The sequence below is a fragment of the Malus sylvestris genome, chromosome 7, assembly GCF_916048215.2.
Source record: "Malus sylvestris chromosome 7, drMalSylv7.2, whole genome shotgun sequence".
In the NCBI taxonomy this organism is placed as follows: Eukaryota; Viridiplantae; Streptophyta; class Magnoliopsida; order Rosales; family Rosaceae; genus Malus; species Malus sylvestris.
In genome coordinates, this window is record NC_062266.1 from 21,742,579 (window position 1) to 21,770,519 (window position 27,941).

The 27,941-nt window shown below is 36.9% G+C and overlaps 4 protein-coding genes across 4 annotated transcripts; 1 reads left to right on the plus strand and 3 right to left on the minus strand.

Annotated features, from left to right (window-relative positions):
* Window positions 1-184: 184 nt before the first annotated feature.
* Window positions 185-5,096, minus strand: LOC126629791 (beclin-1-like protein). The gene is made up of 9 exons (XM_050299933.1): window positions 4,841-5,096; window positions 3,868-4,196; window positions 3,595-3,765; window positions 2,732-2,856; window positions 2,526-2,574; window positions 1,875-2,033; window positions 1,584-1,741; window positions 969-1,118; window positions 185-653 (listed from the first exon to the last, which is right to left on the minus strand). Exons 1-9 carry the CDS (start codon window positions 4,974-4,976, stop codon window positions 401-403), a joined length of 1,530 nt encoding a protein of 509 aa, XP_050155890.1. The 5' UTR covers window positions 4,977-5,096; the 3' UTR covers window positions 185-400.
* A 1,716-nt stretch (window positions 5,097-6,812) lies between these two features.
* Window positions 6,813-9,497, plus strand: LOC126629117 (uncharacterized). The gene is made up of 3 exons (XM_050299007.1): window positions 6,813-7,585; window positions 8,173-8,782; window positions 9,166-9,497. Exons 1-3 carry the CDS (start codon window positions 6,939-6,941, stop codon window positions 9,310-9,312), a joined length of 1,404 nt encoding a protein of 467 aa, XP_050154964.1. The 5' UTR covers window positions 6,813-6,938; the 3' UTR covers window positions 9,313-9,497.
* Window positions 9,498-9,511: 14 nt separating this feature from the next.
* Window positions 9,512-12,712, minus strand: LOC126629118 (putative RING-H2 finger protein ATL21A). Its single transcript, XM_050299008.1, has 2 exons — window positions 11,829-12,712; window positions 9,512-10,097 (listed from the first exon to the last, which is right to left on the minus strand). The coding sequence occupies exons 1-2, from the start codon at window positions 12,508-12,510 to the stop codon at window positions 9,610-9,612; spliced, it is 1,170 nt and encodes a 389-aa protein (XP_050154965.1). The 5' UTR covers window positions 12,511-12,712; the 3' UTR covers window positions 9,512-9,609.
* Window positions 12,713-12,842: 130 nt separating this feature from the next.
* On the minus strand, window positions 12,843-26,564 carry LOC126629119 (probable F-box protein At3g61730). The gene is made up of 11 exons (XM_050299009.1): window positions 26,299-26,564; window positions 26,121-26,217; window positions 25,951-26,019; window positions 24,272-24,334; window positions 23,486-23,553; window positions 15,210-15,254; window positions 14,362-14,526; window positions 14,178-14,225; window positions 13,679-13,846; window positions 13,328-13,438; window positions 12,843-13,217 (listed from the first exon to the last, which is right to left on the minus strand). Exons 7-11 carry the CDS (start codon window positions 14,420-14,422, stop codon window positions 13,135-13,137), a joined length of 471 nt encoding a protein of 156 aa, XP_050154966.1. The 5' UTR covers window positions 14,423-14,526; window positions 15,210-15,254; window positions 23,486-23,553; window positions 24,272-24,334; window positions 25,951-26,019; window positions 26,121-26,217; window positions 26,299-26,564; the 3' UTR covers window positions 12,843-13,134.
* Between the last annotated feature and the right edge of the window lie 1,377 nt (window positions 26,565-27,941).

Here is a 27,941-nt window from a genome sequence, read left to right on the forward strand (position 1 = left end):
AAATTGAGGAAACGTCCCTTCTCGTGTGTTCGCAAATTGATGCCATGCATTCCATATGCTTGTTGAGACAAAATGATACGTTTATCCAACTCCTGTGTCCCTGTCTTAATGATTTTAAAAGATGGGCAAAATAGTCGCGGTCATTCGCTCATATAAATTTGGTGGGTACGGCTATGGGTATCCGTTTATTAAAATAAGTTTCGTAAGCTTTTTTTTCTTTTTTAAGAATCTGAAATTCAACAAGTATTGCAGAAAATAAAACATCAATCCTTTGCTCTAGTACTATGAATACTTCAGTAGAGTATCACAATACACTAAAAATTATGCTTTTAACTGCACAAGACTAAACTATGGTGTTTCTATATACATGTCGGTGTATGATGTGTATTTGATATCTATGTCATGGAAGCGATGAGTTTTGGAACTCAGACTTGGAGTCGGTACTGCGTCTCGAGTACAAAGAGCCTACACCTGAGACTTCAGCATGTGAAGACGACACTACTGCGGAAAGGGGCTGGAAGTTTGTGTTCCCAACAAACCAATACAGAGCCCATTTCAAATTGCAGAGGGTGTACTTGAGAGCTTTGGTCCAATTCTCCTGCTTATTGAAGCTCTGAGTGATCGAATAGGTTTCCACTTTGTCATTCTCAATCCTGCACATCAATAAGTCCAAGACGGATAATGGAATCACGACCGAAGTCTATCCTCTTGCCTAATAGAAAAGAATGATTATACACAGTAATAAGTATGTGGATAACAATGCAGATGAAAAACTCGTCAGACCATTTAGAACTTATGCCAGTGTTGTATACGTCATATGCTTTAAAATGGTTGAAGGGGTAAACAAGATAAAAGTTATGGTCATAGATGCAAAAATTGCATCATTTATGAAAAATGAAATATGAAGGAGAGACGAAAAAAGCTTGTACATGATATAACATATTACCGATACATATTGCATAACTTACTTGTAGGGCAATTTAAAGCGTTTTTCAGGTGGTATGTTGTTTTCTTGGTCCTTGGAATTCGCAAATTCAGCAAAGTCCTTGAGGCATGTCAAGAACAATGTCATTGCTTTGTCATATCGAGTGCTCCAGAACAAGTTCACCGGACCAAACCTAATAAATACTCAAGTTAAACAAAACATCCAACAAAATGGTGAGCGTATCTTGATAGTCTAAATTTCAGTACATATGTACTTACAGAGATTCTTCCCCCGACTAGACATCTACATTTCTACATTAGAAATAGATACAAACATTGGCCATGCATTTATGATCACCTAACCAAGCGACTCGACATTTGGGTGATTCCAATTAAATAGTACATTGAAATCTCTACTTCATGCACCATATACTGCTATACCAGGGGGATCTAATAAGTTTGTTTATTACAATACTGAGATTAGATGAAATTAAAATAAGGCAGCGTTCCAAAAAAGTCATCAACCTCGGAGCACTTTTAACCCTTGTATTTTTATCTGTTTGGAATGCAGGATGACTTTTTGGAGTGCTAATAACAGTTCCTTAAAATAAGAAGACAATAAAATAGTGAAAAAATTTATAGGCACAGTCTATACTTACAGCTCATAAGTATTGTTATTGTTGTCCATAATCCGAGGGTAGCTGCCCATAGGAAGTATTTTTATTCGATACAGAAACTTTGGCCGGAAATACTGACACATTGTATGGAGAAGAAGGCAGGCTTGACCCCATGCAGCATTTATCTCATCCCACTCAACCTAGATGTTTTCACAACATGGTAAACATCAATATCAGAGCCTATTTTCTGTCTCAAGGGTGGAAGTGAAAATTCAATTAACTGGTCCTAAGACAAACTCAAAAGAGAAGGAAATGCATGTTTGGCTTTCTAACCGGAATTTTAGGAAGTCGTCCAAGTCGAAAATTGTTAATGGTACCAAATTCTCCATCATGCCAAATAGGAAAGGCATCATTGAGCACATTAGTTCGTTTCAACAACTCCAAGTGTGCTTGTGAAACTTCTATCTTGGCCAAAATTGCATCTCTTTCTTCCTGTTAACCAAAAATAAATTTCATATACACAAACGACAATATATCCACAGGGCACCAAGGGAACAATGTTTTCTTCCAACTTGCTTACACTTTATCCCAAGAAAATTATGAAAAGAGGTATCATCAATCCATATAAAGTGGGGAAAAAGATGACTCATAAATGATATATCCGATTAGGGGTTCACCACAGTAAATTTAAATGATTCCAGAGCATGATTGTTTTACTTCTACGAACATATCTATTCACAAGTTAGATATCAAGCAGAATACATGTGCACTATGTATGCAACTCTTTTCTTTTATAAGTAAGACAAAAACTAATGGCGATGAACCTATATAGAATTAACATAAGCTACATTACGAAGAGTTGAAGACAAACAACAGCCAGACATATCGACACAAAGTCAGAAATACAGAGCAAATGTACTTCCTAAAAGTTTGTAATGCAAAAGCTGGAGAAGCAGAGGAAGTAATTGAGAAGAAGTCGCACACCTGATTTGAAATTAATTGAAACTGAAAATTATTGAACTCGTGCCAGTACCTGACACATGTTAAGAATAAGCAATCAGCATTTCCCAGGTTTACATATAGAAGGTGAGTATAATAGATAAAATCTGATACGCACTGATGCACACTTGATATTTTATCAGGAAGTATACCAACAAAATCAACAAACAGCATGAGGATAAGAAATTTACCGCTCCTCCAACTCCTTAAATCTGCTAGATTTTAACTCAAGTTCCTTCAGTTCATTATTTACTTCTGCATTCTGTTTCTCCATCTCTTCAATTGCCGCTTCAAGTTTTCTCTCTTCTTCCTCAATCTTAAATAGCATAAAAAGATGATCAGTGAGCATTAGACTTCACTTTGGACAATTATGATACAAAATAAGCTGATATGAAACCAAACATATTTTTGAAGGTTTTTTTTTTTTTTTTTTTAATAAAAAAAGAAAGTTTTGATATCGGTCAATTGCTGCAGGATTGTAGGCAAGCTAATATCCTGGCCTTAAATTAAAAATAAATAAATAAATAAATAAAAACCTTCACAAATATGTAAAGTTCCAATTAGTATAAACCATTGCAAGCCTAAGATTGTTCCAGCTTAAAGGCTAGTCCTATATATTTGTGCCATTTTTGGATCAAACTGCATACTCTAAACAGCAAAGTAAATATCCTATCAGCAAGATATAACCACCTTTCCCCACTCATCCAAACCAAAGAAATCAGAGTGATTCATGGCATACTTCCCACAAAAAGGGGTAATCAATAAGGAGAAGAGGTTCAGTTATGACCAACAAAACAAAGAAAAAGAACATAACACTTGAATGTAGGATGAGAGCTCAAATGTATTTATATTAATGCAGTGCATCCTACTGGCCACGCAATCTCCAAAAGTGCCACCTAAACGGAGGTAGGCAATTGATGTGTGACATTTGGAGTTGACATTTGCGACATTGCTCGGAATGAAGGCATAATGGCAATAAAACAACCTTTTTTTTCACTATCCATAGACAGATCACATAGATATTATTGCATTAGACAATATTTGAAATAGGCACCTTTAGTTTTTCCTTGAGAAAATCAGTCTCGCTAAGCACTTCCCTTGTCTCACCCTCCAAGCGTTTAAGACAGGCTTCGTATGCTTTAATGTCCCTATTGACATCTTCTACCTCCTTGTCAAGTTTATCAGACAATACCCTCATGCATTCAACGCATAAAGGTTGCTCGACCTGGACATGTTAGCAGAAGCCTATAGATCATAACCTACTTAAAAAACAATAACCAGCACCAACATACCATAAAACGTCAAGTTCTTTTGCATTCTGATATACCTGTGTTTGGGTGCTCGCAATTTCAAATGCCCGTTTCAGGAGAGATATAGTAGAGTGAAAGCCAGAATTGTTAGGCTGCAAAGGACCATTGGGTCCTCCATCAGGTGACGGCAAATGAGCCCCACCACCATCCGCTGAGGACTCAGATTTATTAACAACCACAAAGGACTCATCCATTGCGTTTCCAGAATGGCCTGTATTGACTGCTCCACCACGGGGACGTGGAGGGACTCCTTGTGCTCTTTGCTGCGGTAATACAACAAAAGAATTGTCCATCCGCATTGATGATAACACACTGGTCGCCCCATGCATTGAAGAGCCCTGCATACCTGCATGTGCTCATCACCAAAACACTCACTGATTACAAACAACGAATCATTTCCAGCACACATCACTGCACCGGGCCATAAAAAAACCCTTAACTCCGTGTAAATCACAAACTCAAATGTGCACAAAATATACAACTCAGGAAATCTTATATTTTAGTAAGCACTGTGCGATTCTAGTCAGATATACGCTTATTTCGATCGATTAGTCCAACATGGCTCTCATTCTAGCAAAGGTTCCACAAAGAAAGAGTTACAACTTAGCTCTTCACAACAAGGGGCACCCAGCAACAAGTCCCAAATCCATCTCAAACTATTTGCTCAACAAATTAACACTCCATGGCAAAATTTAACGCCTAAACCAGCATAATTGAAGTTTCCGAGCAGCAATTGAAATTCAAAAAGTTCAAAAAGAACAAAACTTTAGCTTTACTAAATCAAACCCCAACCCATTTTAAAATTTTAATTATAAATTTGCCCATCCATGAAAACCATTTCGCAATCTCACCCATGTGAAACTTCAATTGAAAGCCCCCAGAGAGTAATTGGGATTCTATAATCCGATTCGCAGAACACAAATTTGGGCGATTACATGCACACATAATACGGATTAAGCAAAATTAATACAAGGATTAAAGAAAACGAACCGGAGCGAGAGAAATCGTGGAAGAACTTTTCGGCGTAGGAATCGGCGCCGACGACGCAGAGAGAGTTGCGGCAGTTCTGGCAGACATATCTGGGGACGTTCGGATCCACCGTGAAGCTCCGACCCCTTTCGCCCATTAAATCCTTATGGGAGTGGAAGGCTCTTGGATTCGTATGAGAGGAGACAAAGTTTATTTCTCTTTGTTTCTTGGCTGAAGAGAGATCATAACAGTCGTGGTCTGATTTGTTTGTTTCTTTGTGATTTTGATTCATTTTTATCCTTTTTTTATATACGAAAATGTTTCTTTACATAAATTACTCATTTTAAATAAATTTTCAACTAAACATGTTATGAGATTGTATTCAATTGAGAATTTGAAGGATTTTAATTATTTTAATGAATTTATAGATATTCAATCATAATTTTAAATAATTCTTTGAAATTAAAATGTGTATTTAATCGGGATTTTAAGATAATTAATTAAAATCCTTAGAAATCCGAGGGTATTCAATTATGATTTCAAAGAAGTTTATAATATTTTAGATGTATCTATTAGAAATTTATTTTAAATAATATTAAAAAGTTGAGGAATTTGAGGAAAATTGAGTGATTTCGTAGTGTAATTTAAACATTCACAAATCTCATCTATCCTCCTAAGTTTTCGAGGGATCGAATAAATTTTTTACATAAAATGTCTACTAATCAATTAAACTTCCTTAAAATCTATTAGAATCTCTTAAATTCTCAATTCTATTTATAAATCCATTATAATTTCCCCACAAAATTGACTTTTTTTTCCTTTCATTTTCTTTTGAAAACTCAATGGTATATTACATGCAAGGTCTAAAATATCGATATTATCCCGATATTTTCATCGAAATTTTCGTGTTTTTGGACTACCGATATTTCCGATATCATCGATATTTTAGACCTTGATAGGAACTCTATGTGGTACTAAGTCACTCATATATCTTACTATGCAATGTATAAAGTGTAAAATATTGTACTAATTCATTATATATAAATGATTATGGTGTGTTTAAACTTCTTTAATTAATTACTACATATTTTCTACACTCACAATGTTTGCCAGCTCTCTATATAATCAACTTAAATCAGTTAAATCCATCATGCAATACATTTCCTTCCAATTTTTTTTTGTGATAAACTAATAGATAATTGACTAAATAAACATCCTGCAAAGTTTCAATAAAAATTTCCAAGTTTTTCTTACAATTTCCATGGTTTTTATTCAATTTTTATGGATATCGATAATATCCCGATATTTCCATCGAAAATTCCGTGTTTTTAGACTACCGATATTTCTGATATCATCGATATTTTATACTTTGGTTACATGGTGTATTTAATTGAGATTTTGAGGAATCTTAAGAGGTATTTAATTAGAATTTTAAGATAAAGTATTAATATCCTTATAAATCCGAGTGTATTCAATTTAGACTTTGAAGAAGTTTATAACATTACAAATGTATTCAATTCTAAATTGATTTTAAATAATTTGAAAAAGTTGAGAAATTAGATGAAATTTGAGAGATTTCGTACTGTATCCACAAATCTCATATATTCCCATAAGATTTTAAGGGAATTGAATTAAAAATACATATGAAATCTCTATAAATTAATTAACTCTATAAAAATCCATTACAACCCAAGTATTAAATAAGGCTTTTATCTTTCAGTTTTCTTCTTTATTTTGGGCTTATGTATTTCGGAGTTGCGAATTTTATTGCTTATGTCCTTATTATTAGTTATTCTATTCATAATACTTTTATTAATTAGAGGATTAAAATGATAATTTCAAAGAATTTTAGTTAAAAATGAGTATGTTATTAATTAATAGAGAGTATTTTATTTTTTAAAATTATTTTTTAGAAAGTACAAAATCATCTTACCCGAAAAGGAAATAAAGACCCGACCCGGGATGTGATCCCGGATTGGTTACTGGTAAACACGGAAACTCGCGAACCGCATAAATAACCAATCCCCAGAACAAACCACCTTTCCCTTTTGTCCTTCGACTCGATCGCCATCAATCTTTCGTCCTTCGAAACCCTAACTTCTCCCCTCAATTTTCATCAATGGCGGAATCCACCGTCACCAAATCCAGCACCTACAACTTATTCGTGAAACTTTTGGAGGGCAAAACCCTAACCCTAAAATTCACAACCCCGAAGATCCCCGCCACTTCCATCAAGCACCTCTTATACAAAATCACCAAAATACCCCTCCAGCACCAGCGCCTCGTCACCGGGACTCGCCAACTCAAGGATGATTCCGTCATCTCGTGTTCCTCCTCTGACGCGCCGTACTTCCCAACGGTGCATCTTCTGCTCCGGCTCGTCGGTGGAAAGGGCGGGTTCGGGTCGCTGCTGCGTGGGGCGGCGACGAAGGCCGGGCAGAAGAAGACGAGTAATTTCGACGCGTGTCGTGATATGAGTGGTCGGAGGCTGCGGCATGTTAATGCGGAGAAGAAGCTTGAGGAGTGGAGGGCTGAGGAAGAAGAGAGGATGCTCGAGAAGATGGCGGAGGATTATTTGAAGCGTATTGCGAAGAAGGGGAAAGTGGGAACTGGGGACGATAAGGTTGAGAAGTATGTGGCCAAGTATAGGGAGCAATCGGAACGCTGTGTTTCGGAGGTTTTGGATTCGGTTAAGGAGGCTGTTAAGGGAAAGCGTAGGGGGGCGGCCAAGGAAACAGTGGCAGATTCGAAAAGGCTGAAAATTCGGTAAGGATTTGTGTTGGGTTTTAATGGGTTCTGTTTATTTATGTTTGCTATGTTGATTTTGTGCTTGGAAATTGGAAATGATGAATTCGGAGGAATGCTTTTAGGAGAATGAAATAAAGTAATGCAATGGGGAAGTGATATGGTGGTTTGAGATAAATGGTTTTTTTCTTTTATGAGTTGAAATGAATATTAGAATTTGGACGTGTTAGTTATTGGTATAGAGGTTAGTATGAAAATTGAAGTCGAAAACTCACACGATATACATAATTTGGTTAACAAAGCCATGTTCTTTGCTTTTGATTTACGGGGGTCAATCGGATGATAGAGTGAAGGAATGGAACCCATTAAGTTCATTTAGGATAGACAAGGTTTAGCCAGAAGGTTGCTTAGAGCAATGTCTGGTTTTTTATTTATTTTTTTTCATTTTATAATCTTGATTTCGGGTGAAACCTTGTTTCGGAAATCCTACATTTTTTTATTTCAGAAAGTTTTTGCAGAAACACTGTATCTTCCTGCCATTTCTCTTTAATATTGTTGTATAAGATGATTGTTATTGGTATTGATGTCTGATTTGTTGTTTTTGTAAGGATGGGCAAGAGGAAAATGGGCGAAAGTGATTCAGAGGATGACGACAGTGATAATGAAGATAAAAATGAGAAATCCATTGTATTAAATAATGGGAATAACTCAGATTCAAGTAAAGAAACTGAGAGAAGTTTGGATTCTGTGACTGGTAGGAAACAAGATGGTGAGATCTCAGGTGGGGGCTCAAGTGAGAGTGGCTCGGAGGAAGAGAAAGAGATGGTTGTGCAGGGAGCACAACCTTTTGGTGGAGGCCCTGGTCAAGAATCTCTTGATAACGAGAAGAATGAGATGGTTGAACCAGTGATTCCTGAAGAGAAGATGGTTAGTAGTGCAAGTGTTACTTGTTCAGAGCTTGATACGGTTTCGGGAGTTGAAGCAGATCAAGATGGAAAGATAGGTTGCAGTGGACCTGAGATGGGAAATCTGAATGAAGTAGTTGGTCAATCCCAGAAGGTTCCTAGTTCAGGGCATGGGCAAGAAATTGAAAGTGCATCAGTCATTGCTGAAGCCAATGATTCAGGAGTTCAGGAGGAAACAGTTGCGAGTGGAAACACTCTAGAGATAGAGAAGCCACTGAATTTTGATGAGTACGGTTCAGCAGCTGAAATGGAGGTATGCTTCTAAGTTTTTAATCATATTAATAATCTTTTTATTTAAATTTATGTTACTGCTAAAGCGATATAGGGTTTTTGCAGCCTCCATTACTCTTCCAATTAAATGTTTTAGGGCGTTGGTTAAGTTCTTGAAGCTGAATTTTTCGCTTTCCCGTGTTTGTTGATTATGTATAATACAGTCCGCCTTGTGAACATGACTAGGCATGTCCACGTTGAAAGCTAAATTAATGCCCATATTAATTATTACATCCCTGCCTCGTTGCTTTTGTCTCACACCTTGCACCTTCATCTTGCCCACCATGGTCATTTTAGTTGGGGAGGGCTCTGACTTCAAATCGTTAGTAAGCAGAATCAACATGACTTTCCACCTTTCTATTGTAGGTTCTTGGCCGGGAAAGGTTAAAGTCTGAACTGCAAACTCGTGGGTTAAAGTGCGGGGGTACTCTGCAGGAGCAAGCTGCGAGGCTTTTCATGCTAAAAGCTACCCCGATCGAGAAGATTCCAAAGAAGCTCCTTGCAAAGAAATGACAACATTATGTACTTCATTTAACTTTGTACTTTCTAGAAGAAGAAAAAATCTCATCAATGTATGAATATCGGGGTTTCGATGTGTATATTTCTATCTCTGCCCGTTTGTCGGACTAATTTTGTACTTGTGTACCATGATGCTTTGACTGATGCAATAATATATGTGCAACTTTCGTTTTGTGAAATTCACTGTCGTCCCATAATTTAGTCTTGTTTTTCCACAAAACTACATGTTCTATTGTCGGCATCCACAAAATGTGAGCATGTACAATGAAAAACACAAAAAGGAGAGAAATTTCAGACATTGTTTGAGTCAACGTGAGCCGGGGACGTTGAGTTGACGTGAGCCGGGGACGTTGAGTTGACATGAGCCGGGGACGGGTTGTTCCGGCAAACTGGGCATGAACTGTTCAGTTTCAGCCACTCATCAATACAATCAGCATGGAAGCAGTGTTTGCATTCTGGTATGCATCTCACCGTCTCTTTGGTGAGATACTCCGACAAGCATATAGCGCAGGTGGTATCGTTGTGTCCCGGAAGGCGCTTACTCTCCCCAAGAACTAGCATCTGGTAGGATTCAATGGTTGTCTGATCCAAACCAACTGTTACAACGGCGGGGGGTTGTGGTGGCGATTCTGCATTAACCGCGGTGGACCTTCGCTGTGCAGCATTACCCCTGCCACTGATACAAGCAAAGCAGCCAATCACAACTGCGCATGTGGTGGCTGGTACCGTGATGGACAAGCAAATGATCCTGAAAACATATAAACCATTGCTTGATCCTCCTAGAATTTGAAGCCATTTGTTAGTGCTGGAAAATGAGCTCTTGATCTGTCGTTTGAATCTGAAATGCAGTAGGCTAAAGAAAATGGCCCTATCTATCCACCACTTAATTTTTTTAATTTTTTTTTATATCCTAGTGATGTTTTTATATTACAAAGAATTACTATTACTAATTTTTTTTCCCTTAATAATATTATCTATTCTCCTCCATTTCTTATTCTTAAAAAAAAAATAAAAAAACAGATTGGAATTTGACTTTTGGCCCCGCCCCTGCAAGATAACGTGTTGAACCTTTTTAAATCGATAAGATGGCGTACCGTGTGCCATATTACAAGGGCAAGATGAACTTTTCTTCGTTGCTGATTCTTTATTTAGTAGACATTTTCTGCTTTTAAAAACATATTTGAAATTGCTTTTATTAATAATACTTCTAATAATAATCTAGTGTAAACAAATACTGTAATGCGTAATTAAATAACTTCTAAAATTGAGAAAAGAAGTATCGCTCTAAAATAATAGATGGTCGGTCAAATTGTGTAAGTTTTAGTTTCTACTCTTCCTCTTAAGTTTTATCATGATTAACTACAAAACTACAACTTGCAAAGGTAAGTGGCTTTCAACCCCATCTTACTTATCTTGAATAAATCAAAAGAGAATTGAGGAACGAAAACAAGACCAAAAACGGTGCAAAAGAAGAAAACGAGAGTATGAAACCCTTTATGAACTTTCAATGGAAAATTGCAATCATGCAAATATGTGAATTAGAAAAGGAGAAATTAGGTTTTCATCCTTACTTTTGCTACTCCATTGATTAAAACCTTATTCCTTTTCAATTTTTGATCATGGTCCTTGGTATTAATAACATCATTAATTATTTCAATAATAAAATATTTTTTATTTCTAAATATATTCATTTAATGTTAAAAATGTTACCATTAGTATATTTTTATCATATATTTTTATTTTTAGTTTGTACCCATTTTTAATATGTACCAATTTTCTTTTTAGTTTTAATTTGTACCCATATATTAATTTTTTTTTGTGCCCATATTTTTTAAAGTTTTATTTTTATTTGTACCCATATTTTTTTTATTTATTTGTACCCATTTTTATTTTTGCTAAATGTACCCATGCTAATTATATGTACCCATTCATGTATTTTTTTCAAATTTTTAATCTTAAAATGTACTCATTCTTAAATATACCAATTTGTTATATGTAAAATGTACCACTTTTTTTATATATAAAATCTATTCAATTTTTTTCTAATCCATTTTTAAACATATATGGATACATTCTTTTTTCTTTGATTTGAGAATGTATCCATGTTAAGTTTAATCGAAAAAATTTACTAATATTATTAAGCCTAATATCTCTTTCTTTTTTTTTTTTGTGATTTTGAAGAATGTACTCATGTTTTGATACAATAATTTTTTGGTTAATTTTGATGAATGTACCCATGTTTATATATATATATATACACACACACAATAGTATATTTATATTTTAATATTTTTAATCCCACAAATTATGGTTTTTTTTTATTTAAGATCTCATTAATATAAACAAATATAAATATAAATTTTTAATTTAAAAAATATTGTAACGTACATAGAAATAAATTATCACATTAATTTTATGGACTTTGATAAAAAATTAAAAACCAATAAGGTTTTAATGAAAGAATATTCATAGTTATGAACCGCATCTAAAGTCTACCATTAGAAAATTACCTGCTGTTGAATTGAAGGTGCAACCGAGTTCTTGGGTGGTGTTGTTGATAAATCCACAAATGCCACCTTCCACCTCACAACTACTGCAAGAAGGCTCATACCAAGTCAAACTAAGATCCCAGTCAAGGTTGGTTGAGAATCCGTCCTCCGTCTGAACCTGCCCGCAAACCGGAACCTCCAATGTGTCAACAATCTGGCACGTGGCGGACATCGAATTCGCCAGGGTGGCGGAAGGGGTGGCCAGAACCGAGGTGGTGGAGTTGCTGAGGCAGTCAATGGGAGTGAACCTCGACTTGGTGAACGAAGCCGGGCAGCTGAGGAAGGTGTAGTTCTGGTACGTGGGAGTAACAAAAGGAGAGCCCGAGAGATTGAGGGTTAGAAGCTTTCGAGGGAGGCATTTTTCGGGGTCGAAAAGTTGGATTTCTTGTGTGGCATAGCTGATTCGTCTGACGAAAAAGTCGCCGGAGTTTGGAAGTTTTAGAGTTGTTTGACCGTGGCTGTTGCAGGCCAGGTTGAAACCCGGGAAACCGCAGTTTTTGGGTTGTTTGGGTACTAACCGGAAAGGGAATCGGATTGGGAAGCTGTCGTCACCGCCACAATCGGAAGCCGGGCAATCATTGAGTGCAGAGATGTGGGTGAAGAGGAGGAAGAGAAGGGGAAAGAGGAGGTGTGAGATGTCCATGTTATCTCAGAAGGACTAAAACATGAATGACAAAGCTTCGTTAACAACCCGAAAGTCGAAGTTCGACTTGAGTTTAAATATTTCTCCTCGTAATTTAGATAAATTTTATATAAAAAATATATATAAAAATCCAAAAGTCAAAAGCTTATAAAGTAATTATCACTAAGTGCTCATTGCTTATCACAATCATTTCTTAGTAAGCTTTTACAAATTAAAATATGTTTTTGTAATCATATTTTATAATTTCAAATTCTAGGTCAGAGATGAATCCTTTGGTCATCCATTAAGCATAAGAATGATCATTAGAGATTAATTAATGTTTAAGTAATTAATTTCAAAGATTTCATCTGAGCCGTTCATTGATTTCATTCACAAGTATGTGTGTGAGTGTGAGCATGTAAACATGTATATGTAGCAGCACATCATGTGCCCATTAGTTCTACAAGAACGACCAAATCTATCTCTAACAGGAAATTAAGCTATTAACTGAAATATTTTCGTAGTATCTGATTATTTGAAAGGCGTTTTAAGTTCCCTTTAGGAGATTAGCAACTGGCAATAACCTGTGGAGTTCCGGGAATCTGTTTCGTGTAGCTTGGCAAGCAAGTTTTGAGGCGTGGGACTTTACAGGAGCTGCTGTGAGATTCTGATGGATGCTACTTCTCCTTGAGGTCCAGCTCTCATGACATGGCATTTCACTTGAAGTCCTGGTATATAGAATATCGATGAAATATCGAAGTTAGAAATGGATTTTGTCACTTAGATTCTCGATTAAGCTGAGTTCGGTTATGTTTATGGAAAATCGACTAACTAGTACCTTCGTTCTTCTGCAAATTTGTGTTGACTGCAACTGCATGTAGAGTAATGACAGCCTTTGGTTGCCAGTCTGTTGGTTTGCCCACCCATGGCTTGAGATTAAACACTGCTGCTGTTTAATTTGACATTAAACCAGATCAATTTATACGATCAACAAACGCGAGTGGTTGAAATTATGGTTAAAATGTGTGTTTGGGAAAAATGCCATGCGGGAATTTGTTGCTACATGTAACAAGAAGTAGCTGAAACAGCAAATACCAGTGTCACATATACTAAACCAATCCGTAGTATGGCCAAGTGACTAATTTTGGGTTATTGGAGAATTAGTAGGGAAAAGAGTATCTGAAGTTACAAGATGTTGAAGAGTCCTTGAGGTGTTTCATATAAAAAATTGCCCCACAAGCACCATTGGCATGCTCGTTGACATGGTGACCGATGAGCTTGTAATCCCAACTTCCATTCTTGTACCCCTCGCTCAAGAACAGCTCTATACGCCTTGCATCCAATGTCTGCATCGTTCCTGCATATATATGCAAACATGCACAATTACGCTATTAACAAATATAACAAGGAAACGTAAACAGATTGCGAAAATAAGTGTCGTTTTTGAAGAGTAAGATAATGTGTGACTGTGGATTTATCACATTACTCTGCACTCTGCAGCATTTTGGCAAACATGCCTTCTGCTCCTCTCCAGAACTAGAAAGAAAGCAAGATTAAAGTTTCTAATCAAAATTTAAAAAATACATTTTAACACATTAATCTAGATTTACAAAGGCATTTTAACAAACGGCAAGTGATCACATCCATCAAGCACACATATTGAGCAGTGATGGGTTATTCTGCCTTACCATCACAAGTATTGAGCTCGCAGACGGGGCATCGAGCAAGTTGGAGATCTGTGGAACACCATTACAGTTGAAAACACAAGTTAACTAAATTGAAGTGATAAAATTTAAACTTTAGCACTATTTAATCTTCATTCTTTTCCCTAAAATAATTACCAGGATGATTGAGTGCAGCCCAAGTAATTACCAGCAATCCATATCCCAGTTTTAACTTTATCCAACACACAACAGCCGCAGGACTCCAACATTTTCTGTATGCTCTATCCTTCTGGGAGCCTTGATGGTTTGATCAGCTTTTCTGTTAGGAATGCTTCTGAAGGTTCAACGGAAAATGCACCGACCCGCGTCCAGTCTGAGATGCTTCCAAAATTCAATGAAAAACCCATTAGTACGATAGCCAAATGTTTCACTGTACTCTGAATTATGCAATTAGACACGTGCGAGCAAGTAAACCAGCTGAATTAAACAGATGCAAAATTGGCAGGGCTAGTGACTGGAGTAAAGTCGTAATAAGGTAGCCGTACTGGAAGGTGTGTGGCTGGATCACCTCTTTTTCAGAGGAGCTAATGCTTGTTAGGTATTTTGATTTGACACTACTTCACACCCAAAAAGAAGGAGTTACGTCTGAGTTAAACTTGGAGATGGAAGTTTTCTTTCGTTTATCGATTGTGAAGTAAGAATAAGCTCATGAGGTCAAAATAAGTTGATAGGATCCTCTTTTTTACATCCCCATGTCCTTCCTGTGTGGCGAGGTTTCAGAAGACACTAACTTTTTCCGAAGTAAAAAATAATAAAATGTATACATATAAAAAGTTTTGTTAATCACTGGATGACCAAGAGAATTAGACTTTATAAGTTGCCTATGTAAATTTCTTACACATAAAATGTAAAATGATTGATATAAATTTCCTGTAAATCTTCCAAACATTAAAAACAGAACCATATAAACTTCATGAGCATAATTACATGAAAGCAGCTGAAAATTCTCACCACAAAAACAATCCAAAGGGGGGGGGGGGGGAATTGGGCACTCACCGATATGCTTCTTCCGATGGCGGAACATGTAAGAGTGACTCCCATCTGCAAAACCGCAAAGCCCACTTAATCAGACAATTACGATAATAATACGTCTTAAAACTAATCTAATTCATACATTATTATGCTAATTGACATCTGGAGGCTCTCAGATTCTTACCAAAGTTAAGCATGTTTAAACTAGCGTTCCGTGATAACGTGGACAAAAGTTAAGCATGTTTAAACTATCAAGACATCAATGAAGATTTGAATCTCCTAATTCATGTCATTTAGCTAACGAATTTATGATTTAAATTGGCTAAAATTGGTCAATTTGAGGGAATAGAACTCTAAAGACGTCGGTTAGTGAAAGTCAATTTTAGTATTTGTCAATCTCATCATTGCCAATAGAAATGGCCTCCTTGAACCAAACTAGTTCATTGCCAATAGAAAAGGCAAACTAAGCTATTCTATGGGCTATACCATTAACAAAAAACACTTTCATTGATTCTTTATTTTACACAGTTCTTTTCTTTTGGTGTGAAGGAGGGCCAAAAGCTCAACACATTTCTCAAATAAAATCTGAGCCATTGAAGGGAATTTACATTTTTATTCTAAACTGGTATGGTTACAATATGAATTGCAGTAAAGAAACCGAAAATTACAAGTGCAGGTGAAAAAAAAAAGTTATTCTTAGAGCAACTCCATCCCAAGCAAATTGCCGAATTAATTGTTAGGAGATGGGTTCAAGCTCTGCAGACATGAATTGGGAGCAAAGAATTGTATGAACTGTGATTTAATTCATAAATTTTCTACAATTGGGTGCTTTAAATTTCCCTTTCATTTAGTTTAGATTGACCTGTATTCAGTTCAAAAAGGGTAACGTTTCCCGCATACAGTTAAAAAAGACGATTATAGGAGAAACGTTAGTTTGCTGAACTGAATATAGGTCAATCTAAACTAAATGAAAGGAAAATTTAAAGCAAATAAGAGAGTGGAGGATTTTACGTTAGTTCTTCACAGGGGGTCACACTAGTCTGAGTTAGGTATATTGAATGAATAAAATCCAATGGGAAAACAAATTCAGTTTAGATTGATTTGTATTTAGTTCAGAAAAGTAACGTTTCCTGCATAATTGTCTTTTTAACAAGAACTTTCCACGGTTAAAAAAAGGATTATGCAAGAAACGTTATTTTTTTTTAACTGAATATAGATCAATCTAAACTAAATGAAAAGAAAATTTAAAGCAAAGTAAGAGAGTGGAGGATTTTACATTAGGTCTTCACTAGCGATCACACTAGTCTAAGTTAGGTATATTTAATGAATAAAATCCAACGGCAAAACACATTCCATAAATTGGTATACAAAAAATAAAAAAAATGAATCTGGGCCAAATAAAAGCAAAGCACACGAAAACATTAATACATACAATGTATTTTAAAATCAAACAAAATAACATACACAATGTATATTTTTCACTTAAACAATAATGATCATAAGAAAATAATTCAACAAACAACTGAACACATTGAGCCAAAAGAAAACAAATTTACAAGCCCATTATACAAAATTAAGGTGAACAAAAAGATTGTCACATCCTAGTTCGGGTCCCCATCACATTCCAGGCTTGATTTCGTCATAACAAGATATTGTCCGTTTTGGGCCCCGACCACGCCCTCACGGTTTTGTTTCTGGGAACTCACATGAGAACTTCCCGGTGGGTCACCCATCATGGCATAGCTCTCGTGCGAACTCGCTTAACTTCGGAGTTCCGATGGAATCCGAAGCCAGTGAGTTCCCAAAAGGCCTCGCGCTAGGTAGAGATGAGAATATATACATATAAGGTTTACATGATCCACTTCCCTGGGCGATGTGGGATGTTACAATCCATCCCCCTTAGGGGCCCGATGTCATCGTCAACACACTTCTGGCCAGGGTTGGCTTTGATACCAAATTGTTACATCCGGCTCGGGCCCCCACCACATCCCGGGTTCGACTCCGTTATAGCACGATATTGTCCGCTTTGGGCCCCGACCACGCCCTCACAATTTTGTTTCTAGGAACTCACATGAGAACTTCCCAGTGGATCACCCATCATGGGATTGCTCTCGCGCGAACTCGCTTAACTTCGGAGTTTCGATGGAACCCGAAACCAGTGAGTTCCCAAAATGCCTCGCGCTAGGTAAATATGAGAATCTACATATAAGGCTTACATGATCCACTCCTCTGGGCGATGTGGGATGTTACAAAGACTCTCAAACTCTTACAAGTGAAGGAAAATATGTATAAAAATCTTGTATTGATTTATTTTAGATAACAACATGCTACATAATACAGATGATGCTTCATCCAGTGGTGAAAAACAATAAAACCTATGCACCCTGGTGTGGGTTCATTTCTCATCGTTCTCGGTTGGAGATGGAGGCAAATATGGCACTGTATTATTCATTAAAATATTAATATCTTGGAAGGTTAGAAGGCTAAAACGAGCCATATGGCCCTCATTCGGTTGGAGATGGCCTAAGAGGAATTGAGATAGACAAAATTGCTTTTATAATCACGTGTGTGAATTTCCCACAAAATCCTTCCCATATATGATCATATAGTATTGGTGGCCTATTTGGCAGTCTTTTGATTTAAGTTACCATAGAACTTAAACCACAAGCTTAATATGTTCGAGCCAATGTGCCGAAAGTTCGAAATTATTTTCTAGTGTATGTAGTATAACAATACAGAAATCCAACCTAATCAATTTTACATGGTAGTTAATATTATTTTTAACATTCATGACAAAGTTTACCAATGTTGAGCAAAAATTGTATACAATATGTAAACAAATAATTCACTCAACACAATTTCGCCCTCGTTCATTTTTTCAAAGAGGGTTTTATTAATTCGAGTTCGACCTATTTTAGGCTACGCGCCTATTAATTACAACCATTCCTTTGGGAAAGGAATACCCTTTTATTCTAATATGAATAAATCGTAACTTGGGGATTTGGGTGTTTATTTGATTTTGTGACTGCGTCTAGATAGAGCCCTAGATTACCTACGTACCCTCGTTGAGAGATCAAGTCACTCGTAGTTCCTTATGTGTTTTGTTGGGGTTTGATGCCTTGTGCAGTTTCAACTCGTGCAGGCAAGGAGCAATTAATGCTTTATGCAGTTTTAGCTCATGCAAACGAGGACTTTAAGCCGTTGGAGCGTTTAATGCCTTGTGCAGTTTTAGCTCATGTAGACAAGGACTTTAAGCCATTGGAGAGGTTGATGACTTTAAGCCGTTTGAGCGGTTGATGCCTTGTGTAGTTTTAGCTTGTGTGAGCGATGACTTTGAGCCATTGGAGCATTAATGCCTTATGCAGTTTTAACTCATGTGGGCGAGGACTTTAAGCCATTGGAGCAATTGGTGCCTTATGCAATTTTAGCTCGTGCAGGCGAGGTCTTTGAGCCATTGGAGCCTTTAATGCCTTGATATGGCTTCGTGCCATTTGAATTTTGATACGGCTTCATGCCAATTGATATTTGGCATGGCTTCGTGCCCATTTGAATTTTTGACACAACTTTGTGCTACCGTAAATTTGATATGGCCTGGTGCCATTTGAAATTTGATACGGCTTTGTGCCTTTCAATACTTGATATGGCTTCGAGCCATTTGAGATTTTGTCGCGGCTTCGTGCCATTTGTGTCTTGTAAATTTTAATGGGAATATTTGTGATGAACCTACTTTTACTTTGGTATTTGATTTTGTCTTCCTTTTCATTTATTTTGTCTTGGAACCCATTTTATTTTGCCTACAAGCCCATCACTCTATTGTTGCCTTTTATCTTTTGCATTGTATCACAAAAAAATCCTTGCTTTCATATGGAAAATATAAAAGCAAGTGTCAGGGCTCCTTTTTCTTTTACCAATGCCTTTTCAGGCTTAAGTCCCTTGCTTTTCTTCTTTCTCTATTTTTGGCTTTGACTTGCTTTTGTCCTTGCCGTGTGTCTCCCTTTTTTTCTACTTTGATTTGTTGTCCTTGCCATATATCCCCTTGGTGGTTTGAGGAGGATGAGATCCAATTGGAAGCAGCATAAGTTAAATCACCATAAAGAAATTGTCCTTTGTGACCACATAAAATCTCATAGCTCCATTGATCTTCAAGTGGTCTTTCCCATTTAATTTGGAGAGTTGTTCTGCAGCAGGTAAAAGAATGACTAGTCATAATTATGACTAAAGTTTGAAGGCCACGTGTTTGAAAGGATTTGTGTTGTCATTGTCTCCATGCTTATGCTGCAAGTTTTGTTGACTTGATCTAATTTAATGGGTGCTCAAGTCTACAAAGTCCATCTTGGTAAAAATGGTGGGCCCACGAACTTCAACTTGCATTAGCTTTTTGAAAAGCTTCCCTCATATTTTAATCCCAAGTAAATTAGGACTATATTTGTATGATTTTTCCACACGGTTTAAAGTATTTTCCTTCTTTTTGGTTGATTCTTTGAGAGCGTAGCAGCAACAATATTTCCTTCCTTTGTAGTGCTTTAACCAATAAAGTTTGAGAAGGATTAGAATCCCATGGCTTTTCCCTTTTGATTTTCACGAGAGTGCTTTTTCAAAGGAAGTTGACAACAAGCTTACTCTCTCCTTTTTTGTGAATTTGAATTCTTCTAAGTCCAGTAGGACTTCACAAGGGATAAAGCCACCCTTTCTTTTTATTTTTCTTCTTCCTGCCGCAACTTTTCTTTGGTGGGGTTCAAATCTTATATCAATTTTTCTTTGGCAAATTTTTGTTCTGTAGCAAACTTGTCCCTCTTTCTAGAGAAACACCTGCATGGCCTCCCAAATTGTTTTGCTTTTCATCACGTGAAAGGATCAGGGGGCCTCGACTTCCCCTAAGCACACTTGCCCATATTTTTGTCTTGTTTCTTTGTAGAGCCAATAGCCTCATTATTTTAAGTGTACTTTTGCTGGGACTTTTCTAATTGTAGGAAAACATCTTTTTCTTCTTGACTTCACCACTGAAGCTTGCTGACATCCATGTGATGAACATTACGTTTTCTTTTCCCTTTCTATTTTTTTTTTCTGATACAAAAGACTTTGGGTGGAACTATTGAACAATATGTTCTCTTCTTTTCCCTTTTGTTTTGTAGTATCTGTCAATTTTACTCACTTTTTCTCTGCAAACCTTCTTGTCCATTTTTTTCTTATATTTCGAATTCTCGACATAGAAGACTTTGGGTGGAACTCTTGAACAATACGTTCTCTTCTTTTCCCTTTTGTCTTGTAGTATCTGTCAATTTTACTCACTTTTCCTTTGCAAACCTTTCTTGAATCTGAGCAGCCCCTTTTTTTATTTTTTTTTTCTTTTGAACTTTTGATCCCACTTAATATGGGACTTTTAAAACCATTTGTCCCAAGCTTATCTCCACCTTTGTCAGCAAGCCTTTTTTCCTTCCCCTTTTTGAAGACTTTGATCTTTCCTAGTCTTGAATAGTACTGCACGATCGTCGGGTATAGGTGTAGGAACTTCACAGAAAGCTTTTGAGCTTCTGCAATCTGTTTTAAAGAGCAACTTTTGAGCTGTTTGCTGCAATGCAATGATCACTTAGACTTGGTTGAAACTTCACGAGGTGGTTTAGACCCACCCGAAGAAATTCATGGGGAGGTTAACATTGGTGGTAGTGATTGCTACAATAGCAGTGCTCTCAAATTGGGAAACGACTCCAGGAACGGTGTAGGAGGATGTGAGCGGAGAGCTCCATAGTGGAGGATCCAAGAGAGAAGTGGTGTGATCTTGGAAATTCAAGGTGGAAGGAGGAAGGTTTATCCTTTTGATGGGCTGCGATGGTGGAACTTTCACCTTTTTCTTTGCTTTGGTGAAAATAAGAAGAGCCAAGTCTTCTTTCTTTTCTTTTGAAAAAAAAAACTGAACCAACACTAAGACAAAGAACAAATTATAAACGATAAATTTATAACTTGAACTTTTGCTCCCCTTGCCGTGTCTTCCTTGCTTTCCTTTTTTTCCTTTGTTCTTCTCCATGTGCTTCAACTTCTGCAGCATTTTATTGTCACTCCCCTTTGTTGCTATCTTTTCTCTCAATTTCTCTCACAATTTCTGCAGAGTCTTTCTTTTTTTTTTTTGTTCCCTCTTCTTACTGCAACTGATGCCTATTTATAGACATTTTAGGAGGGTTCTACAGCTCTTACGTGGGGTAGATAGAGGCCTTTTTTTCGCCACTTTCTCTTAACCCCCCTTATTGACTCCATGTTTCTTTTTGTTGCAGAAAATGGAGGAGCACCTGTTTTTGCACGTTTCTTCCCCCCTTTTGTAGGAAGAAATGCATATTTTATTTATATTTATTTATTTATGGATGTTGATTTGTATGTAAAGCCCATCCTTATCTTTTGAGCTGGATTACATCTTTTGTTTTATCTTGTAGTTTGACCTAATTTGTATGGACTCTATTTTTTATATGTTATATATTTTTGTTGTTCAACAACCAAGAAAAACGCTTTATACCATATTTAATGGTAAATTTTCCTCCTTTAAATATTATCACATATTAATACTACGGTCTAGTAGTATTCTCTTCATTTGCTAGTATTCTCTTCATTTGCAAGTGAGATGTCGAAAATGACGAGTTCGCAACTAATTTATTCCCTACTCCTTAATGTAGACGTATTTCATTGTGTAAAGAAAATCTCAGGACCGGTAGTGACTCTTTTGTCTTTAAGAACCTTGAACATATTTTACTTTTGGTACTAGGCCTTTGAAAACCAAGGTTTGCAAGAGTTGATGGGCCTTATTCTTCGCATTAACTGGGCTGGGCTTCAGGGTCAGACCTAGGTAAGAGAATAGACCCAACGACATCGTCCCAAAAACGTGCCGCCCTATATAACAATAACAGTATCTGCCGCTCCCTTCGCAGCTACCAGCTCGTGCCTTGTAGTGTTACTCTGCTCACTGCGACGGGGGTGGTTGAGCATCACCCTCAAGCTCTTCGCCATTGCCCAGGTATTTAGTCTCCCCCTTAACCTTCTGTTTGGATGCCGAGAAAATTACAGAAAAGAAGCAAAATTGTCACAATTGAGATGGATATGATGGTGAAATAGTAAAAGGTTTGAGCAGGGATTTTGTGACGGCAGAAAATGCTGGGAAAAAAAAATCCGAAGAGGGTCCCAAGTCCTTGCTAAAGATTTTGCACTGTGACTTTTGTAACCTCTTGGAAATTAAAATTAAAAACTAGGGTTTGATCTGGTATCAGCCTTAGTGGATGGGTCGCATGAAAAGGCGTGGGGTTACGTTTGAATATTGAATGCCAGCCTAGACTGCTCCCAACATTTTAATAGTTGCTAGTACGCTAGTTGCTATCTGCTGTCACGAAGTTCCTGCATTGATCAAAGATCTTTCTGCTGATCCATCTCTGTGAATGTGATATGATTGCGCCGGATTGCTGTTGTTTGTTTTGGTCTAGATTTGGAGTTTTGATTATTTGTTGTGGTTGAAATGTTGGGAAAAAAGTTTGGGATTTATGAGTTATGGAAAATGCTTTAAAACCCAGTTTTTATCATTGAAATTTGACGATATGGGGTGGAGCCAGCGTATCTTTATTTGATTGTATGAGATTTCACTTGTTGTTTGTATGATTGAATCTCTAGGTTGTGTTTTCTTGTTTTCAGATTGCAGGTAACTTTAGTATTTCCAATGGTAGTGTTGATATTGTGCAATTAAAACAAATCTTTGGTGTGTATAATCCTTTTATAAGTGAATGGTGCATGGTTTTTATGTGATGGGTTGCTAAGTTTCTGCGGTTTTGGTCGTTTGGTAGTGGCATTCGGTGTTAATAGTGTTTTAAATACTAAGTATATTGTTTATGGATGCCTGCATTTCCTTTCTATGAGAGGTTTTATGATGTTTGGCATTAATTTTTGCCTTGAGTTTAGTTAGCTTGTTCCCATCTTGGTTAGCTGTTTTGTTATTCATATGCGTGGCTGCGTGTTCTCTACTGATAGCAAGAGTCCATGTAATCCCCCTGCAGTTAATTTCCCCGTCTTCCATTTTGATTGTTGAAGAGAGTCTCTGACACACCCCGATTCCGATATCCTTGGGACATCGGGATGGTCATGTGCTGGCCGACACCCGAGGGTGACGAAAGCCATTTATTGAGTGCAATTGCTGAAAATAAAGGATAGATAAAACTTATAAATGTAAAATAATAAGGAATATGCATTTAAGGAACGTGTTCAGAGCATACGACTAACTAGAATACTAAAAGAAATAATATAAAATTGAATGAATAAAAGAATGGGTCCCACACCAAGAGGACTCGAAGATGCTGATGCGGAAGAACCTTGATGTCGGAATTGTATGCCTCGATTCTAAGTCCTGAAGGGGGCGCAAAACAAACATGAGTAGACCAAGTTGATATATATATATATATATATATATATATATATATATATATATATATATATAATAAAACAGTTATTAACGTACTAACCCCCAGGTTTTATGAAAACACATAGATAATGTTAAACATAGGTTTTCCGAAACCTAGCATGTCGTGCAATGTCTCAAATCATAACTCATATATAATAATCACTAGTGAATTGTCCGATAACCCCTATGCCCCATGCCGGCTCCCCGTCTCTAAGCAGACAGTCAGAGGAAAATACATTTCAGGCCCCATGCCGGCTCCCCGTTCCTGTGCTAAATAGCCAGAGGAAACACACTCCAGGCCCTATGCCAACACCAAACCGTCGCCCGGGACGGACCGGAATCTATCCCTACGTCCCATAGCGGAAAGGACCACTAGGTAAGTACAAAACCATTGAACATATATATATTGAAAAACAACTTTATAGTATAAAGTCATCCATCATCTATACTATAAAGAGGTGTTCGAAACATGTTCTAAATATCATATCGTCATCCATCAGATATTCTATAAGAACACGGGTTATAGGAAAAATAGTAATAATTCAAAGTAGCCTCAGTAAGCATGTTATCTCACAAAACGTTTCATAAAACGTAATCATCAAATCATGCTTTTCATGTATGCATTTCTACTATAAAACATGCATTTTAGAAGGTGTCCACTCACAGTACTTAGTCGCCGAAGAGCCACGCAAACTAACGAACAAGAAAACGTCACCAATAATTGCCCCTAAGCACGTAAAGGGTCCAATTAATAAAACTCTATTTTAACAATTGAATTTGGGAAAACAGACGTTGGAAACAGATTCAGAACGTCAAATTACCCTAAGAAGGCTCCCGAATAAATTATGTAAAAGTCAATAGAATATTCCTAGAATATTCCCTGACGGAATATTCCTTAACGAAATATTCCCCAAAAAGGGTTTGAACCGGTTAAGGTTTAGGTTTAGGTTAAAGGGTTAATGGGTTTAGGCTAATGGGTTAGGGAATTAGGTTGATAAAAGGGTTTTTGGCTTTAGGGAATTGGGATTAGGATTTTAAGGAAATGGGCTTAAAGCCCGGCCCCAAGGCCAAGGGCCTAAGGCCATCTCTAACCGAGGGCTGGCCAGAGGGCTTGTTTTAGCCCTCTGGCCCTCTAAGATTCTCCAAGATATTAATATTTTAATGAACAGTACATGATCATATTTGCCTCCGTCTCCAACCGAGAGCCAAAGGGCCAGATGGCTCGTTTTAGCCCTGTCACAAAAAACCGTCTCCAACCGAGGGCCAAAGGGCCATAGGGCCAAACATAATTTATTATTTAAAAACTACAACTAAAATGTTGTTTAAGTTTCATGTTGTATAATTTTTATGTTGGTTAATGTTATTTAATGTTGTTTCATATTGTTTAATGTTGTTTCATGTTACTTAATTTAATTTAATGTTGTATAATGGCTTAGGAAGTTATAGGAAAAAAATAGAATTTAAAATAAATATGAAACAAATTTTGTCAAATAGAAGTTATAGGAAAAAAAATGGAATTTAAAAAAAAAATATGAAACAAATTTTGTGAAATAGAAGTTATAGGAAAAAAATGGAATTTAAAAAAAAATATGAACCAAATTTTGTGAAATAGAAGTTATAGGAAAAAATAGAAGTTATATGAAAAATTTTGTAAATAAAAAAAAATAATAATAATGTAAAAAAAAAATCAAATCAAATGCAACAGCTAGTAGCCGTTTCATTTGAATTTAAAAAAAAAATCCTGTTAGTTATAACCGACAGGAATACACCATTATTTAGTATATTAAATAATAGCATGTATTCATGTCGATTATAACCGACAGGAATAACAAAACTATAAAAAAAAAATAGCCGGCCCGGGGCTGGCTGGAAGCAGCCAACCCTTTGGCCCTTTGGCCCTTTGGCCCTTTGAAATTCCGTGGGGCCCTCCCAGATTCTCGAGCCCTCGGTTGGAGACGGTTTTAGGGCTATTTTCTGCCATCTGGCCCTCTGGACCCTTCGGTTGGAGATGGCCTAAGGGAGAGAGAGACAGCCTGAAGGCTTTAAGCCTTTAAAGGCTTAGGTCTTTGGGGCTTCAACACAAACGGCCCAAAGGGCCATTAACTTAAAACAATTTAATAAAACCAAAAAAATAAGAAAACAGAAATGGGTTTGGGTTGGGCTCCGCAGGAAAGGCCCAAAGAGCCTGGGTTTGGTGGGTCGCCGGACCCAATGGGAGAGAGAGCCGAAAATCGGCCGGAAAATACACAACCTTTAAACGGCCATAACTTTGTCACTACTCAACGAAATTAAGCGGGACAAAAACGAACGTTGTAGCCCTTGAAGAGTCGAAGAGAATGGTACCTCACACGACATCTAAATCGCCGTGGTTTTGCCGGAAAATGCCTTGAAAGCCTCGGAGGTCGCCGGAAACTGGGTAAGATTTAAATGAGTATAACGTCTTCAATACTCAACGAAATTGAGTGAAACAAAAAGGAAAATTATAGTACTCGATGAGACGAAGATATTGATACCTTGAACGCCGGCCAACTAGCAGTGGTTTGGCTGGAAATTATCTCGAAAGTGACGGTGCTCGCCGGAAAATTTGGAAAAGCTTTCCCGAGCTATTTTCTGTAATTCAAACGTATACACAACTTAAAACAAGCTTAAATCTAATCCTAAAACACATCCCAAGGGTTTTTAGAAGCTTACCAACGTTGAAAAATCCAAAAACTCATCGGGGAAGACGATGAACAGTACTGGCCAAATGGAAGAGAAGGGTTTGGGGTGTTATTTCTTCAATTCTAAGCTCACTAGGGTGCTAATGGAGATGTTGATGTTGTTGTGGTGTTGTTTGTTGGTAAGAAAAGCTCTCAGAGGAGCTGAGATAGAGAGAGCCGAGAGAGAGAGAGTGATGAGGGAGAGTGAGGGAGAAGAGAGAAAGAGGAAGACTTTCAGAAAAATAAAAGAAAAAGCAAAGGGCACCGGGGGACAAAACAGGGGGTGGGCCCCTTGGGCACACCATTTAAGACCCAAAAACCATTTTAAAAGCAAGATAGTTTCAAACTTAGTGAAAATACAATTTAAATTAGGGGTGGGTGTAACAGTCTCTGCTGGAGTGTCTGTTGCTACAGCTACCAAGATTCTATTTGTCTCCTCCTACACAGTTAATCGCCACCTTTTCCACCTTGAAAGCCATTTGCTGCGTTCAGATTTGATTCCCACGTCAATTGTTCACAAACATGTCACTTGAAAGTATAGGCATTATTGTTTGGTTCAATATGGCCTTCTCACCGTGTTCTAAAGGTCGATGTGATTACTTGTTCATATGAGTATTTGAATTGACCATATTCTCGAGTTAACTCTATCAAAAGTATTGCATGTTGTGGCTTGTTTAGGAGGAGGTTTAGCCAGAATCAGCCTGTACGTCTACTGATTCAGTTTATGACTGAGGTATTCAAGTTCTGGACAAGAAGAGAACACAATAGTGTGAGATGAAGTTTTAGCATTCCAAGCTCTGGCAACGTCCTTTGACATGCTCTGAATTGTGTAAAATAAGTAAGGAATGATATGTAGTACCTAGAGTGACATGTAGTGCTTAATAAAAACAAAAAGGCCAATTTTGTATTGATATTTGAAATAATCAAGAGATATGACACTGCATTTGCTTATTATTTTCTTAAAATGACAATGTATCAAAACACCACACACACTCTCTCTCTCATCAATGGAACGTAGTAATGAGGAATACGGAAAATAAATGGATGAGATTGAAAATACAGTTCTGCAGATCAACTCTAAAGGTTAAAACACGAGTCATTGAATGCTATGTAGTATTGAAGCCGAACTTCAAATGCATAGGTTTTTAGCAAGTGATTTGAAAAAGGAAGGGGTTCTTTCTTTATGGAAATTATCATTGGCCACTCCAAAAAATTTATTGTGCACCCTTTGTAAGTGTATTTTTAAATCTAAATATAAAAAGTTTGGACATTTAAACTTTTGAAGTGCTAATAACAATTCATTTTCTTATTTGAGTAGTGTTGATCATGTCAATTTTATCCTTTGCATTCAACTTTTCCATTGTAAGTAAAAATGAGTGTTGAATTTAATGGAGCTTCCTACATTGGGAAAGTGACGCTGAACATAGACGAGGGACATACACAGATACACTCCCAAAAAAGTACACTAAAGAATGAGTATATGGTTCCAAACAGGATCATGAAATACCACTCCCACCTCTTTTGCATTCATGACTTTTTGATTTGTTTAAAATTAATTTACGTGTTATAACATAAATATACGACAAATTTAGGAGATCATTTAAGGCTAAAAGTCACAAGTGGTTCATGTGGTTT